At 29.5% G+C, this 16102-nt stretch overlaps 2 protein-coding genes across 2 annotated transcripts; both read left to right on the forward strand.

The window, feature by feature from the left end:
• The first annotated feature begins 316 nt into the window (after positions 1–316).
• Positions 317–4241, forward strand: LOC119687036 (facilitated trehalose transporter Tret1). The gene is made up of 7 exons (XM_038101180.1): positions 317–622; positions 759–995; positions 1091–1320; positions 1391–2062; positions 3499–3702; positions 3757–3822; positions 3903–4241. The coding sequence occupies exons 2-7, from the start codon at positions 938–940 to the stop codon at positions 4119–4121; spliced, it is 1449 nt and encodes a 482-aa protein (XP_037957108.1). The 5' UTR covers positions 317–622; positions 759–937; the 3' UTR covers positions 4122–4241.
• Positions 4242–8277: 4036 nt separating this feature from the next.
• Positions 8278–12733, forward strand: LOC119687039 (facilitated trehalose transporter Tret1). Its single transcript, XM_038101182.1, has 8 exons — positions 8278–8510; positions 10928–11160; positions 11226–11356; positions 11429–11621; positions 11694–11841; positions 11913–12127; positions 12191–12457; positions 12519–12733. Exons 1-8 carry the CDS (start codon positions 8462–8464, stop codon positions 12663–12665), a joined length of 1383 nt encoding a protein of 460 aa, XP_037957110.1. The 5' UTR covers positions 8278–8461; the 3' UTR covers positions 12666–12733.
• The last annotated feature ends 3369 nt before the right edge of the window (positions 12734–16102 follow it).

Raw genomic sequence — 16102 nt, forward strand, 5'->3', positions numbered from 1 at the left:
GAATATAGAGAAGAGAAATGTGTTTTATAGTCAATAAAATATTACTGAACACATGAAGGTTGTATTCTCTTGCCGTCCACATAAAATATTTTATTAAAAAAAATTTTGTTAAAAAAAAAATATCGTTAGAAAAATAATAAATTTTAATTGGGTTGTGTGCAATATTTATTTTTGCTTCAATTAAGTCGCAGATATATACTGGGTCGGTCATACGTTTTCGAATGTATAAAATTTATTTGAGAGTTTCAAATTGATTTCAGGAAATTGCTGTTGCTGCCTGTATTAAATAAATGTGCTACATATTTTTTTTTATTAAATTACATACAACGTTAAGAATTCAGTTTTCAGTCAAAATTTTAGATACAACACGACGTTAGATAAGCGGGATTCAAGTATTTTTTTTGGTCTCTTGTCGTTGATGCTGCGAAATCTACGTACAATCCACAAATGCTGCTGACAATTGAGATAAGTAAAGGTGGTTGAATCATAGCTTTGAAGCAATTTTAGTGTATCTTATCAGTGCAGAGCTGAAACCAGTACAGAATCACGATCAGCTTAAGTAAATATCAATACTAAAATTGAGCAACGCAGCACAGTGACACCGCATTGAGATTTCATAAAGGTTTTCAAAATGTTACTAATTTAAGATTAAAATATTTATTTCTGTTCAAAAAAAATTCGCTTAAACAAACTGAATCTTTATCTTATCGTAGTAAAAAAAACAGAACAAAGATAAAACTACTTTAATTTTACTGCAGAAAAACAAGCAGCATCTCTATTGGTGTTTTCAGTCACAAACGAATTTTATAGTGCATAATGTAATTATTGAGAATCCGGTATCCGGTAACAAAATAGTTCATAAAAATCAGTTAATAATTAAAATATACGAAGGTGCGGAAAGGTTTTGCAAAGCTTGAATAAAACCATTTAAAGCAAAATGTGTATACCGAAAGTCGTAGAAGGAGTTTTTATACAACGTCTGGCGACAGTTTTCGGTAATTTATTTACGATTTCAATACGAATTTGTTGACCCAACACAATTATATATCTCTCATAGTTCTTTTTTTTTGTAAATCTTTTTGATATTTAGGTAGTTTGCTGTGCTTGAATTTTGGTGTCACATTTGGCATAACGCCAACACACACCCAACTCTACAGAAGCATTGAGACGCCACTTAATAGACCAATAAGTTACTCACAAGGTGCCTGGATTACCGGACATCTCTTCTTAACTGCTGCTTGTGGAGCGCTTATATCTGGATTTGCTGCACGTAAAATTGGCGCAAAAGCAGTGTTGCTCATTGCTGGTCTTCTACAGATTGTAAGTTTTTTGATTTAGCTATGACTCGTTCGCTATCCAGGTCATTTATCCATACAAAATTTTTTCGCAGACCGGCTGGTTTTGCATACATTTTGGCTATGATATCTTGCACATATATTCATCGCGCATGTTTGCCGGAGTGGCAGCTGGTGCGTCTTTTACTGTATTGCCCATATACATAAATGAAATATCGGAACCTGTAAATCGCGGACAATTAATGGTTACAATGGATGTTTTACGTGCGGTGGGCATTATTTTAGGCTTCCTATTCGGCATGTATATACCTTATGACTTCGTGAATATTGTGGGTTTAGGCATTTCATTTGCATTTGCTCTTGCATTCCCCTTTATGCAGGAGAGTCCATACTATTATCAACGTAATAATAATGTGTCTAATATGGAAAAATCGTTACGTTGGTTCCGTGGTATTAGGGATTTTGATATGCGTGAGAAGCCAGAATATTTACAAGAATTGGCCATTTTTAAAGGAGTAATACAGAACAAGAGAATCGCCGAGATGACTATGCCACGTGCTTACGTCCTTAAACTTTTCTTGTACGCTATTGTTCTTGCGATCGGTACGAATTTGAATGGTGCACTTCTCTTTCTCACTTACGCACCGGATATACTAGAAAAGACCGAAATACCACTCGATCACAATATATTAATATTAATTTTGGCTGCTATGCAAATTGTTGGTGCACTTCTAACGTATTTGATTGGCGAGAAAATTAATCGTAAGGTAAGTTAATGAAACTATGTTTGTTAAAGAAAAAGTATGATGATATATATCTTTGCTGGGCTATACAACATTTATGTAACTAAAAGCCTATAAATAGTCTGAAAAACTCAATATATAGAAATACTTGAACAATAACTTTATTATGCTAAATAAAAAAGCATTGTTTAAAAACTTAATAGTTTCATGAAGGACATTCCTTACAGTCCAGATCTCCTACTCTGACTTTCTTTATATACTGCATATGTCTTTTAAGATATTTTTGTAAAAGAAATTAATCATCCTTGTATTAAAGAATTATTTGAATTTATAACTCCATCTACAATTTTATAGTGTTGCTCGAAAAGTGATTTCTTCTCTTATTATCTTGGTGAAGTACTATATTATATATACTTATAAATTCTTACTTTTTTTATTTATGTAAATAATTTGATTTGTTTGGTCCGTGACAGCAAACTTTCAAATTTACCATTGAATTATTATATAGTAACATAAGAAACAACAACTCTCTCGACTTTCTCAACAAAAAGACATCCTATTTTTCTGACAAATATCGACCGATTATCGAAATATATAGATTCGGTTCATGTTTTTGTGCAATAATCTGCTGCTTTATACTTAGTTGTAGTGACAATTCGCCTCAAAAAAGCTAAAAACCAGAAGTCTGGAAAAACATTTTAAACAAGGCAGTGATAGAAAAAAAATTAACTTTAACGCAGTTAAATAAATCTATAAGATAATACACGAACCCAGACTTCATCTCCAATCTGGAGATTTTTTGAGTTTGCAGATAGCGCAGATGATTTTTAATTCCCCTCAGTTACATTAATTTTCTAGACCTATTTAAGGTGATGATTGTAGATATATAACCTACTGAGATAGTTTAAGTTGGACATTATCTGATTTTGGCAGGGCTTATTTAGATTAATCGCTTGTCTTTACTTCATTTAAGAATAATGTCAATGAATGATTCATTTTTTCCATAAAAGGAGTAAAGTAGAAACTAGAGATAATATTTACGACTTCAATGTACTGTGTTACTACGTTGCTGCTTGAAACTTTTAATCCAGTAACAAACCAGTGTCTATGAAGTTTCATAGTAAGGGGAACAAAATCGCTTTTTAGGAGATACTGGTTTCTTAAGATTGTGTTATTTTTTTTAATGAAACGTTACCAATTATTGTAATCCTCATCCGTAGAGTTAAGGATTAGGATGATCTGGATAAAATAATTTAAATTAAATTCACATTTTTTAAAGATGGTTCAATGTTATTCTAACCCTCAAATGTGAATAGTCTATCGATATTAAGAAGATACATGCTCTTCTTGGGTTTAAATATCGATATAACGAAATAATAATAATAATAATAAATAATTATTTAGCATTAATTACCGGAAGTGTGTTTAATTTTAATTATTAAAATGTTTATTTCTTTTAGATTTTACTTTGCATTACAGCATTTTTAAGTGGTTGTTGCTTGGTATCGGTGGCTGTGTTCCTCATATATGGCGATAATTGGCAAATAAACCCAATATATGCTCCTTGGCTACCATTTGGCTTGTTGGCTGCATTTATGGTATTCACAAATATGGGACTTTATCCGGTGACAACTACAATGACAATTGAACTTCTACCAGAGAGGGTAAGTTAGCAAAAGCAGATTAATAATTCCATACTAATTTCATTATTTCTATAGTTAAATTCAAAAATTTTAAGCATATCATCATCGATTTCCTGGTTTTTACTCTTTGGTGCGATTGAGGTACGTAATTTAAAAAAATCTAATGAATTTTATCTGCCTGAGATGTCACTGTCTTTTTTTTTTATTTAAATAATCTGCAGGCTTTTTATCCTATTACCAAACTATTTGGTTTCACAACTTGGATTTGGTTTTTCGTCGGGATCAGTTCTCTACTTGTACTGTTTTCGTTGTTTATACTACCGGAGACCCGTGGCAGGACAGCAGAAGAAATTCAACAGCAAATGGGTTATGTGAATAGTGGAAATGTAGCCAGAATCACAACGATTACGCATGGTCATGTCAGTCATGGTTATATTTAATTATGTTCATCCTATTGCATTTGTCATAAAATACTAGCGTCATTTTAAAGAGTTTGTTTGTAGAAGATATTTGTAAATTGACAATAAAACTTTAAAAAAAATAAGTTAACTTTGGCTTTGCCAAAGCCCAAAAAACCCTTCGCATAGAAATTGGAAGTGTTCAAAGTAAATTTTTTACTATTAATTTTATCTAATATATATATATATATATATTTTTTTTTAGAATATACTTTATAGAATATGTGTATTTTATAAATGACTTAAAATGCTTCATATGTAGTAATAGGTGGCATTATTTTAATCCATCTATCTCTGTTTACCTCTGTTTATTAGATAAGTTTTATCAAGCAGTAGTTTAATAATGGATTTTTTTAACAACTGACACTCTTTCCTAAAACCTGCTTACATCTAAAATTAGATTCCAAATGTAATTAGCACTCGATATTCTCAAAACAATGGTTCAAAGTAAGAAATTGATTAAATAAATAAAAAAAAATACAATTTTAAAGCAAAAAAATGGGTAAAAGATTTCACATAGGAATCTGTCCCAAGACATTCAATCATCCTTTTTTAGTACCCTGGACTTAAATGTGATCGCACATACTGTTACTCCGAAAAACATTAGGATTACATAAAATTCCTTCGAATCCCCATTGTTAAAAAGTATCATGTTTAAATATTTACAAAAATCTATATATAATCTATATAATATTATACATAAATATTTGATCATAAATCATAATGCCAAATACAGATTAGGTGCCCTGTTTATCCATACGCGGACTTTCATCATGAAATATGTATATATAATCGTAACACGGCTCCATGACAAACGGTAATATCCAAAGCACTCGACGTCAAATTAGGAAAATAATAGTACTATATCTTCTACAAAATTCACTGAATCTGCGGACGACAGAAACTGTTACCAAATTATATGCATTACACTCCGAATTGCTCCACACCTTCCGTACTCAGCAGTTATGAATCGGAGCGAAAACTAACTATAGATTTGAAAAACCTTTATGAAATGTAAAAAAATGTTTAGTGTTAAAAAAGTTACATAGCAGTTGCAAAAGTTTATATAGATAAATAAAACCAAATATTCTTCAAAAAACTTGAATTATACAAGTCCTGAATAATACACACTCCGATGTGAACAATTACAATGTTCTCTTAGAGCCCAGCTACTATCTTCAGCAGTTAACGGGTGCTGGGCTTTTCTCAATGGTTGGCTTAGGTTGCCACCGAGCAACTGGGAAGCATACGAGAATAAATGCTGCACTGGGAAATTCACTTATCAGGGCCTGGTGCAACCTGGGTAAATAAAGATTCTTGGCAGCTCACAAGATTTACTTATACCAAACTAGTAAATCAATCAGCTGCTTGGATGAAATACAATGATAATTGTGCTAAAAGTTGATTGCATATTAGGAAAATATACAATCATATTTGGCCTCAGCAAAGAAGAAGGCCACTGTACATCGTCTTAAGAATTAATATTCTTAGGGACACTTCTAAGTGACTAATCAGTTTGATTAGCTCTCACAATTTCCAGTTGTGATTTTTCAAACAGATTTCTCTCGTACGGTAGTTTCGTTAGTCTTCTACTTTTGATGGTAGTCGTTCAGATCATTCCGTAATAATGCAACGGAAAATTATATAAACTTTAGTTTCCTTTCTTATTGCATATATAGAAGTTGACCTATTGCGTCTAATCACAATAGTCGAATTACTAATAGTAATAAAATTTGAGAATAAATTATCTCACTCATTTGAATCTGGACTGTTCCAAATCATCTAATAAGAATTTGCGGCACTGTACATTTACAGTTTGAAATTTCATTTGCGATTATAACCACTCTCCGCATCCACTTGTCTGTGCTACGGACGTTATCACTACGATTATTTCTAGTTGTCGCTTTTTTCTCAATAGCTATTATAAGGATGCCATGACTTCTAGTAAATAATCAATTTTTATTATTTTATAGTTTTAATAGAAAATTATTAATTTAAATTCAGTGGAAACTATCTTCTGGTGACTTCTTGTAATATTCAGCCTTTAATGACTTTACTATATATTTTGAATGATATAATAGTACCATTATTTTTAAATCATTCTATGAGTATCAAATCAGAAAAGTTTTATCTCAAAGTTTGCTCTGCAAACTTACTATTCTGACATAAATTGCAAAGTATTATGTCGACCTGGTAGTAGGTGTTAATATGGAGTCATGCTAATAACAACGTCTTAGAGCCAATTCCTCTCCAATTCCTGATATCCTTTAAAAAATGATATCCATTAAAATATGCTCACATTTAGCACATTATAGTTTATGCTTTGGTCTGTACTTTATTTAGTAATTTAACTACTCATTGAAATGAACAAAGGGGTTATCATCAGAATCAACATTGAAAGATTTCAAAATTCATCTTAAAATGAAAAAAAAAAAACTTTTAAAAATTTATCAAGCCCAATCATATAATTTTGAATCAAGTAAAGTTTTGTCGACCATACAGTTATTTCTAATATCGTCAATTATTGATCATCGATGGTGCTTGGGGACATATGTATATTCAATTAGTTGTCTATACATAATTTCTGGAGTGCAAATGTCAGGAAGGTAGGCATTGGTGTTAACATACAAAACTAATATGTAGGTAAACTTATTACCATCACTATTTTTATTTTTTAAATTATTTAATTTAAAATCAAGGAAATAAATTATATCTAATATACTCGTACATATAAGGGGGAATTTTTTAATCCAAAAATAATTACTGCTGATCGGAAAATTATTCCATGTGACTTGAAAGAGGAAGCTCTTTCATTGTTAAATAAACACAATGTTATCATTAAAGACAGATAATATATATATACCATATATACATATATACATTTGATATATATTGTACATTATTATATAGTAAACTCCACAGAAAACAACAAACCAATAGTAAGGATTTTTAAATGTTTAATAATGTATTATAATATATATAATATATTATATATTATAATATATATGATATATTATATTTTATAATATATATAATATATTGTATAATATAATATATATTTCATGAATTTTATGATATTTTATAAAGTTGTGATGTCAATTGACAAAATCTAACTGTAACTGTAAATTATTTTAAGGAGTTCCATACATTATCTTCTGTTTCGAAACATAGCAAATTAGATTTCTATTGGAACCTATTACTTTCTCTGACAATCACAATAGTTTTAGGCAGAATTTGTAAAGTCATATAGTTTGGTTAGTCTTAGAAGTGAGTCACTTACACTTAGAAGTTGAAAAGGTTGGTTTAACATTGATTTGGTTTAGAACCGGTTCACATAAAAATAACATACAGACTAATATTAGTGTCTTATATTATTAAAAATGGTGCCTAGTTTTCTTTCATTTTAAAGCGTATTTTATTTTTAGTTCTTATTAATTTTTGATTCGATATGGCAAAGTTATTAGAAAATTTTATAATATATTGACTAGTCACAAGATCATTTAGCGGAATTCACAAGCTTATTTAAATATGTCTTTAGCAAAGGAGAGATTTTAGTATGAATCTATACTTCTTCATATTTCCTTGTTTATAAATTGTACTTGTGAGTATCTCTGTAAATATACCTCAGATTATAATTAACATAGCACAATTTAAATTTAACATTTAGATAATAATGAATTACTTAACTTTTATCTAATCCACTTATCTAAATCTGATGGCACTAAAGTTTTGGGAGAGGTACATTTTCAGAAGCATGAAAAATAATTTTGAGAAAGTTAGTTGAGTTTACAGTGTTACTTAAACGTGATTAAATTGATTTACAATAGGTAAAGATAAATTCTTTCTGATTACATATATAAACAATGCACAATATAGTTAATTGCTGACTTAATTATATACATTATATACAATCTAAGTCCCGAAGTAACAGGTGAAGAGATAAAGAGGCGTGAAGGCATAACAACGGCTATGCGCAGAATGCTTTGCATGGAGATTCAAACAAGATAACTATATCAAAAATTAAATACTATAACATCATATATATTGTTTTAATACTATTTTTTTAATGTTAAAGTAAATTATTTTAAAAACATTAAATATTTTTTAATCTTGTACGCATTTCAAAGTCAGTCGAGAATTCAATGCAAATAGTTCGTTCGAGAAGGAGAAAATATTGCAATAAATTTCAGATAGTTTTAATAATTGATATGAGAAAAATAAAGTGCAGAAAAATATAAAATTTAAATTTTAAAAATTGCAACGGAAATTTAAAGATACAAACGATTTTTTTTTAAAAGCCGCGCGAAGATATCAGTGAAAAAATGGGCGTTGATGGAGATACAAAATATCAATACTTAGCGGGCCTGTGTGGTTAGTGCGACATGAGTGATTTAAATTTTATCTGATTTTTTTTTAATTTTTTATAATTACATAATTTCTAACTTGAAGACATAAGCTAATTACACCTGCGATACACTTTGAGGTTAGATCTATTTACGATAATACATATATATGCGGATTTTTGAATGATTTGTAGATTTATCAAGAAAGCTTTCCCATATATATTGTTTCAAAAGTATATTTAAAAATATTTAACTCGAGGGTTAATACTTAATATAATATTTAAAAAAATTTATTAATTTTTTTTTTTTTTGCTTACAACAAATAGTATAAAGATATATCCTTTGATACATACAACGAAAGTTCAAAGAAGAAACTTTCTAAAAAGAAAGAATATAAGAAAAGTTTAGTCGACCCCAACAGACTTAATCAAAAAAATTAATTTAAGAAACCTATTTTTATTATCTGTATAAATAGTGTTTTGTTATATACAAGGCAACCGGCTTCAAAAAATTACAGCATATAAATGTCGGTGCTTAATAAATATACATACATACACTAAATCAAACAAATATTTGAAAAAGTTGCCTTATTTAATTTATCTCATTTTTTTTGATCATATCCATAGAAGTAAATATTATCGATACTAACGAGACACTGGTCTATATGACGATATAAAGTCAGTTGTCAGTCAGTATCTTCTTTTATATTTGTCTACCGGCGCGGAGAAGGAGAAAGTGGAACTTATGCAGAACTAGGCTTAAATTTCTGGGCATATGTATTGGTTTATTACTTACATTTAGCAATAATCAAAGAGGAATATGGAATCAAAGTGGCTTTCTTTGAAAATTGAGAAAAATTTGATCCCGTCTTTACTTAACCTACCAACCTACCGTGTTATATATATTCAACCGTATTATAATAAAACAATGTGAATATTTTGTATCCGGACCTTAACTTGTTTTAAAACCTGATTCACTTAAATACCTAAAAATTAATTGGCTTTAGACTTAAAAAATTTGTTTACAATCAATTAATTAAGCAAGCAGATGATCATAGAGAGGCAAGTACACATCATTTTTTTCCTTAATTAATTGGAATATTAAAAATAATAAAAATAATAATAATAACATAATAAAAGCCAATAATGATAGAATACAGAATTATATGAACCATATTATTTATAGTATATATAGTATATATTGCCTTTAACGGTATTATATTTTGTCAAAATGAATTTTTCCATTAGTAGGATTTTTTTCGATTAGAAAATGCTTTTTTATATATTATTATTAATTTCTTTGACTTTAAATTAAATAATTGATAAAAATGCTTTACGTACTTATTAGTTTTTTGTGTTAACAGCGCTTCCCGGTTCAGATTTGGCAGGGTTTAATTCCTGACATGTACAGTCCAAAACCTATGTATAGACAATAAATTGAATGAATGTTTCCAAATTCCACTGATGAATAATTGACGGTATTTGAAATAGATGTATGGTAAACAAGTTTACCTGATTAAAAATCAAATTCTTGGATCTATTAAATTTTTAAAAGATTCTATTTTAAGACGAATTTTAAAATCTTTCACTGTTGATTCTGATGACAGACCCGCTGATTATTTTAAAGAGTAATTCACTTACTGTGTTTAGGTACATACCACTGAGTAAACTATAGTGTGCTTAATGATTATCAATTTTAATGAATATCATGTTTTTGATGTAATCATTCTGTATTAGCTTTATTTTCCTGTTTTCCATAACACGACTTAGTCATTATATAATTACTTTATACATTAGCATAATAATCTATAAATAGTGTGTAATGTATTATCCTAGGCTTTCTTAAAGTCTATATGCCCCACGCTCAAATTTTTCCTTTTACGTTTTGTCTGTTCTATTATAGATGCCATATATATAACATCGGCATTTGTTGGTTTATCTTCACATACCAATATCCACAGTAATAATAAGAAGCTGTTTTTAGAAATAAATCTCGTTATACATCTATTTAAATTAGAAAAACCACACCATTCTATTGTGTGGTTCTATAGAACCACTATTGTTCTATTAACCACACCATATTGTGTTTTTTTTGGTTGACAAAAAAACTTTTCCTTGCCATATCCCTGATCTAGTAAATAAAAAAGAAATCGTTGAAGCTTAATGAGTGTTCATTATAAATTATGACTTTAGCGTGTAGGTTGTACCGGCGATCCCTAGGGATCCACTTAGACTTATAGGCCCACTGTGCTACGGTATTATTAAAAAACCCAAAGGTTATACAGGTATTTAAATAAATTCATATGCAGTGCAATTTTATACACACAATTATTTCTATATATATATATATATATATATATATATATATATATATATATATTATATTATATATATATATTATATAAATTATTTACTTATTAATGCTATAACTATTTGTTTTTTACAGTCAATATTATAGCAATAGCGAATGGTGCTTTTTGTGGTTGGCCATCAGCATCATTTCTGGAATTGCAAGCAGCGGACAGTCCCTTAGAAACAGGTCCCATGACAAATAATGAAGCTGGTTGGGTAGGTGCCATGTTTTGTGTGGGTGGGCTGTTAGGTACAGTCATATTTGCTTGGGCTGCGGATAAAGTAGGACGTAAACGTTCTTTGTTGTTAACAGCGGTACCCTCTTTGGTAAATTTAAGATATTGTTAACTTGTAATTACAACTACAACTACTTCTTTCCAACTTTTTCACAGATTGGTTGGGTTATAATACCCTTCGCAGTAAATCCTACACATTTAGCTATATCCAGGCTTTTTGGTGGTTTAACAAGTGGTGGAATATTTGCTGTCATTCCCATTTACATCACAGAACTGGCGGAGGATAAGTAAGTCTATTATAAGTCACATATATTTTAGAAAAAATTTGACTTTTCCAATCAAAAATGATGTGTTTTTAGAATTCGCGGTATTTTGGGTACTTTCCTAGTCTTTAGTTGCAATGCTGGAGTCTTGATTGCTTTTGTAGTTGGATATTATTTGAACTACATACAAACTGCTTGGTCAATGTCAATCTTAACTGTATTATTTCTTATATCTTTTGTCTTTTTCCCAGAGACACCAGCGTATCTTATGAATCTAAGTAAAGTAGAGGTAAGCACCAAGTATGTAAAATGAAACCCATAATAAAAGTAATTATTCTCTATTTCAATAAAAAAAATTTAGAAAGCAGAACAGTCATTACGATATTTTCGAAATCTTCGTAGTGCCAATGCAGACACAAAGGAGGAACTGAAATTTGAATTGGAAAAACTGCATAAAATCGAAAAACCAGAGAAGGAAGAAAGTGAGGCTATCACATGGCATGATTTTAGTAGGTCTTTTTTCAATAGAAAAAAAAAAAATTTAATTGAAATTTATTTATATTGTATATATATAATTTAGCTAATCATACCGCGCGCAAAGCATTTTTGATAGGTTTTGCTTTAATGGCTCTTAATCAGTTATGTGGTTGCTTTGCTATGATCAACTATACGGCCAGCATATTCAAACAGGCTGGTTCCAATTTAACACCAAAATTCTCTGCAATCGTTGTTGGAGTCATACAACTTTTTGGTTCTTATATGTCAACGGTGCTAGTAGAACGAGCAGGGCGTAAGGTAAAGTTTACTTAACTTAGCTATCCTAAACACATTCATTTAATATACTTTATATTTTTCTAGTTATTATTGATCATATCAGCTGTGGGCACAGGCTTGGGCCACGTTTGTTTAGGTAGTTACAGTTATCTAAATATGTTGGGTTATGATACACAGGCCTACAATTGGATACCAGTAGCTAGTTTTTCTTTCATTATCTTTATTGCATGTTGGGGTGTACTAACATTGCCATTTTTGGTGGTCTCTGAAATATTGCCTCCTAAAATACGTAACATGGGCAATATGATATGTATGGTGGTATTGTGGATTATATGTTTCTTCATTTTAAAGGTAAGTTTTATTATGAGAATATAATCAATTGTATTTGAAATATTTTTAATTATATATATAGTACTTACCAACAATGAGCGAAGTAATGGGAATGCATGGTATGATGCTGTTCTTTGGTAGTAGCTGTTTTATCGGTGCTGCTTTCATAATAATATATGTACCAGAAACCAAAGGAAAAAGCATCGAAACAATTCTATCAATGTTGTAATACCATGATTTAATCAAATGGTGGTATTTTATTCTCAGACTTTTATAAAGATTTTCATATGATTTTTAATAATATAAGGATATTCAAATTAAAAATAATAATTAATAAAAATTAACTTTGGCTTTGCCGAAGTTGAAGTACACATAAAATCCACGTTCAGAATGTTTTTATAATGTGTAAAATTAAAAATTTAAAATTTATTCCTAATCTTTAGAAACCGTTCAATCTAATTTCTTTCTTCTTCCAGTAGTGTAAGGCAGTTATCAAAAGAATTAGACGATAACACTGTAACGACACGGATTTTTCGGTTCGTTATAATTTTTGCTGAGGTAAAGACTGAGGTCTTTGTTAAGAGTCATTGCAATAAATTTGTATTCGCACAAACCAGACTTCTCAAATAAAAAAAAATAAGTTATGTTCAATTTTACAGAATTATTTAAAATTTCATTAAAATATTATATATATAAGAAAAAAAAAATTAATTAGAGAAAATCGAAATGAACGGGAAATTGTTTCTTTGGTTCTGATGACATGCTGGCAGTGAAGGTTGATTCTTTAAAATTCTCGATTGTCTTTAATCTGGTCTTATAGTTTGGACGTGGTCTTATATTAAGTGAACAAATAACACTCGGTAAAATAAATTCGACTCCACTATTTATTAAAAAAAATTGATAATATTTGAGTACACCTCTAACATACTAAATTTATTAAGGGAATACAATACTTATCTTACAAGTCACAAATTGAAACATTTTAACAATAAATTGCTTTAGAGTGCAATATAAAGATATAATTGTTATATTATAATTATTATTAAATTTAATTATCGATTTTGTTGTGTTTTATTATGAGAATACCAAGCCCTACGTACAACTTTGTTGAGTCGAAGCTTTGTTGTGCAGTTTTAATGCAGTCAGCGTAAAGCTCAGACCTTGCACTATCTGACTACCATTTATTTTTCGACCCGTGAGCCGCTTGACCAATCACTTGACCAAGTTTTTTTGTCGATAAACTACAGAAGTTCTACACTGATTGAATCATGAAGGTCATTAATACTACAAACCCTTATAAATTATATCACAATTAAATCTGAATAAAGAAAACGGTGAATACTTTTTATACCGCCTAATATATAATTCGTGAGTATGTGAGATAAATCAGTACTCTTATGGCTTTTTGGTTAAAAAAATAAAACAAATATTCGATTGTTAATTATATATAATGTATTTCTTTTTTGACAAAGCTATAAATAGACCACTTAAGGGACTGAAAGACTATGGAGTGCACAGTTTGTCACAAAGAGTAATTAAAAATTTTCCCAATATAAAAAAATATTAATATATAAAACGAATAAATATATAACATACATAAAATTTTGAGATATATAAGATTTCAAAAAAAAATATATATTTTTTTTAAAAGATCCTTTGATATTATTATCATTTCCTAGTTCATTTAGGCTGATACGATCTTTAAGTCATTTAGACGAGGTATTTTTGAGATTTTTAATTGAATTTTGTTTAGCTGGTCATTTTTTTTTATATCTCGTATCTTGGTGAATATTGAAAATAATTTTACAAAACCTCTGGGTGTTGAATTTCGTTTAGAAAACATGTTTTGCATAGGGCTAGCATATATATTATAGCCAGAAAAACTCACAGTCATTGTTATGTTAACTGTTATACTCGTATCCAGTTGGATGAAGATTTCAGTTTATAGGGTTTTATATATATTACTATCGCACTATTTGTGGAAAGAATATAAGAAATCGTTAACAATTGAATTATTTTGATTCTCGGCGCGATACTTATTACTTCAATAATATAATAAAAATATTAAAAAATTAAATAATTATTATATCTACATTTATACATATATTTGTTTTAATATAAATTCAAACACTATAAACAATACACAATAAATAAAGGATAGAGCCCTGAAATTATTTGCGAAATCTGACAGACTTACCAACACTGCGTTATCAAATCTCAGAATGGTTACAGGATCCTCGGGGAGGTGTGCAGATCTGAGATCAATTATTGCTTAGTCTGATGAAGTGATAAACAATAATCTAGTCAAGGGGCAAAGAGGGGTTTTGAAGAATCTCGCAGTTAATAAAGAGAAAAAGTGCTCAGGTGCACTGACTCAACTAGCCTCAACATAATAATACTTTCTTTCAAAATATAATAAAAATACTAAATAAATATTAAAAACATTAATTAATTAAATGATTATACATACATTTATACATATATTTGTTTTTATATACGTTTAACAAAGTGGAGTCCACTTGAAAAATTACACGTAATTCTTCCAAGCTCTCATTCGGTTAATGTCAATCTAATCTGCTTTGCTGACGACTATATAATTTTTATGAGTTCTTTCAATTACAATAATTTATCTCCTATCAGAGGGCCCTTTTTTGGTTTTACTTCACGTGGAAAATTAAGCACAATTCCTCTAAGATCTCTGCCATTGCTCTTACTATTCGATTGGTTACCTTTTGCTCAAAAAGTATTTGTTGTTTGTTAACTACTCCTTAAGTAATAGATCTTTTTCAAAAATTTTTTTTCTTATGTTGGTACAGCCTTTCTTGACATATGGTACAAATTTGAGCGTCATCTGTCAATTAGTTTGTTTACAGCAGCTGGTAATGTGAAACTACCTCAATTGCATTTAGCGATTTTTACTATTGAAAATTCTTGTTGTACGCGATTTTTTGATTAAACACGGAACCAATGTCATCGCTCAGGCTCCATTTTCGCCAGATCTGGATTCGTGCGACTTTTTCCTGTTCTCGAAACTCAAATTGCCCCTTCGTGGTAAGCGTTTTGAGTCAATTGAATCGGTAAAAGAGAATTCGTTGAAGGAACTAAAAGCCATACCTGCACGGGCCTACGAAAAGTGTATGGAAGATTGGGTTAAGCCTTGGCATATGTGTATCGCTTCAGAAGGAGCATATTTTAAAGGAGATAAAATAAATTTGGAATAAAATTTAAATTTGTGTGTTTTATTTACAAAATCTGAGTACTTTTTGAGCAGAAACTACATTAGGAGTTGCATTTTTATAAAAGATATAAACAACATTTGGTATATAAAAATTTTTGTCATAGAAGACAGATTTTTGTATCTTTGGTTAATAGTTGAAATAGATTTGTAGTATAGTGTACTTGCTTGACACTCTATCATCAACAAGAATATATGTTAAGATCTATTGAAATGCTAAACTCAATAGGTTGGATTTAGTTAACCTATATGCTCACTAATTGTAAGAAACGGAAATATATCTGCTGATCAGTCACTACAACCAATCAACCAACTAAAATATTTAAACAAAATCATATGAATTTATGTAACTTTGTCTTTTGAAAACTATTTAATTATGAGAATTTTAATACAATTTATCGGGAGTTGTCTGTATTTCTATATTTTATTTA

Source organism: Teleopsis dalmanni, chromosome X (genome assembly GCF_002237135.1).
Source record: "Teleopsis dalmanni isolate 2A chromosome X, ASM223713v2, whole genome shotgun sequence".
Taxonomy (NCBI): domain Eukaryota; kingdom Metazoa; phylum Arthropoda; class Insecta; order Diptera; family Diopsidae; genus Teleopsis; species Teleopsis dalmanni.